The sequence below is a fragment of the Henckelia pumila genome, unplaced genomic scaffold (genome assembly GCF_033568475.1).
Source record: "Henckelia pumila isolate YLH828 unplaced genomic scaffold, ASM3356847v2 CTG_466, whole genome shotgun sequence".
In the NCBI taxonomy this organism is placed as follows: domain Eukaryota; kingdom Viridiplantae; phylum Streptophyta; class Magnoliopsida; order Lamiales; family Gesneriaceae; genus Henckelia; species Henckelia pumila.
Window position 1 is genome coordinate 2590679 of NW_027331833.1, and position 1304 is coordinate 2591982.

Below are 1304 nucleotides of genomic sequence, written 5' to 3' on the forward strand. Positions count from 1 at the left end.
ATAAAATAAAAAAATAAAGCAAATAAAAAAATAGTTTGGGTTGCCTCCCAAAAAGCGCTGAGTTTATAGTTCATAGCGCGACTATTACCGATCCTAAACTTTGTTGGGGGTATTTTCTTTCTCTTTCACCCTCCAAACATACTCCACAAACCCCTTTTTAAATTTCGCTTTCTTTTTCTTCTTTTTATTCTTCAGCACTGGCGGATCATTCTCCCTTAGCAACTACTTTACTCTCGACTTTGCGACAACTTTTCATCATTTTTGCTTGTTTGATCATGAAAACCTTCTCCATGGATGGATTGCTAACCTCCTTGAATAAATTAAAAATTACCTTCTCACCATCAACTCCCACTGACAGCTCTCCTTTCTTGACATATATCTTGGCTTCAGCAGTAGCTAAGAATGGTCGCCCAAAAATCAAAGTAGCATAGTGATCTTATTTCATGTCCAAAATCACGAAATCAGCCGAAAAAATAAATTTGTCACTTTGACCAACACATCTTCAACAATCCCACATGGATACATGATGCTTCTATCAATAAACTGCAAGGTTATTGTGGTCAGTTTAACCTCTCCAAGCTCCAGAGCCCTATAAACAGACAACGACATCAAATTAATACTCGCTCCTAAATCACATAAAACTCTACTTACATGAGCACCACCAATGTAACAAAGAATAGTAAAACTATCTGGATCTTTCAGCTTTTGGGGCATCTTCTTTTGGAGGATGGCGTTGTACTCTTCAGTTAAGTTTACTATTTCGTTATCTTGCAACCTTCTTTTCTTAGACATCACATCCTTAATAAATTTTGCATAATTCGGAATTTTCTCCAAAGCATCAGAAAATTGGATGTTGATGTGTATCTTCTTGAAAATCTCCAAAAATTTGGTGAATTTCTCTTCCAATGCCTTTTTCTTGAACCGCTTTGGGTACGGGAGTTGTGGCTGAAACATCGGTTTCTACTTAGGTTCACTCTTTGTCTTCTCCTCAATTTTCTTTTCCTCTACTACATAATTTTTGACACCCTTTGGCTTCTCATTCTTGGATTTACTTTCTTCAGCCCCTATTTCTTTTCCACTCCGCAACTCTATGGGCTTGCAGTGTTCTATTGGATTCACCTCAGTATTACTTGGGAACTGACCTCTATTGTGATCTTTCAGTGCATTCGCCAGCTGCCCAATTTGTGTCTCCATAGATTTCATTGTGGCACCCTTGTTGACCATTTGCGTTTCCAAGCTATCAAGACGAGACTCAGTCCTCACCATTCTTTTGCCAGACTCTGCCACAAATGTGCTTACCACAT

General features: G+C 38.3%; 1 protein-coding gene across 1 annotated transcript; it reads right to left on the reverse strand.

Annotated features, from left to right (window-relative positions):
• Nucleotides 1–205: 205 nt before the first annotated feature.
• Nucleotides 206–954, reverse strand: LOC140872517 (uncharacterized). Its single transcript, XM_073275366.1, has 2 exons — nt 516–954; nt 206–396 (listed from the first exon to the last, which is right to left on the reverse strand). Exons 1-2 carry the CDS (start codon nt 952–954, stop codon nt 206–208), a joined length of 630 nt encoding a protein of 209 aa, XP_073131467.1.
• Nucleotides 955–1304: the final 350 nt, after the last annotated feature.

Coding starts and splice junctions, on each gene's coding strand:
- LOC140872517 (XM_073275366.1), bottom strand. CDS start 954: ATGTTTCAGCCACAACTCCCGTACCCAAAGCGGTTCAAGAAAAAGGCA. Junction 397..515: donor TAGAAGCATCATGTATCCAT/GTGGGATTGTTG, acceptor GACCATTCTTAG/CTACTGCTGAAGCCAAGATA.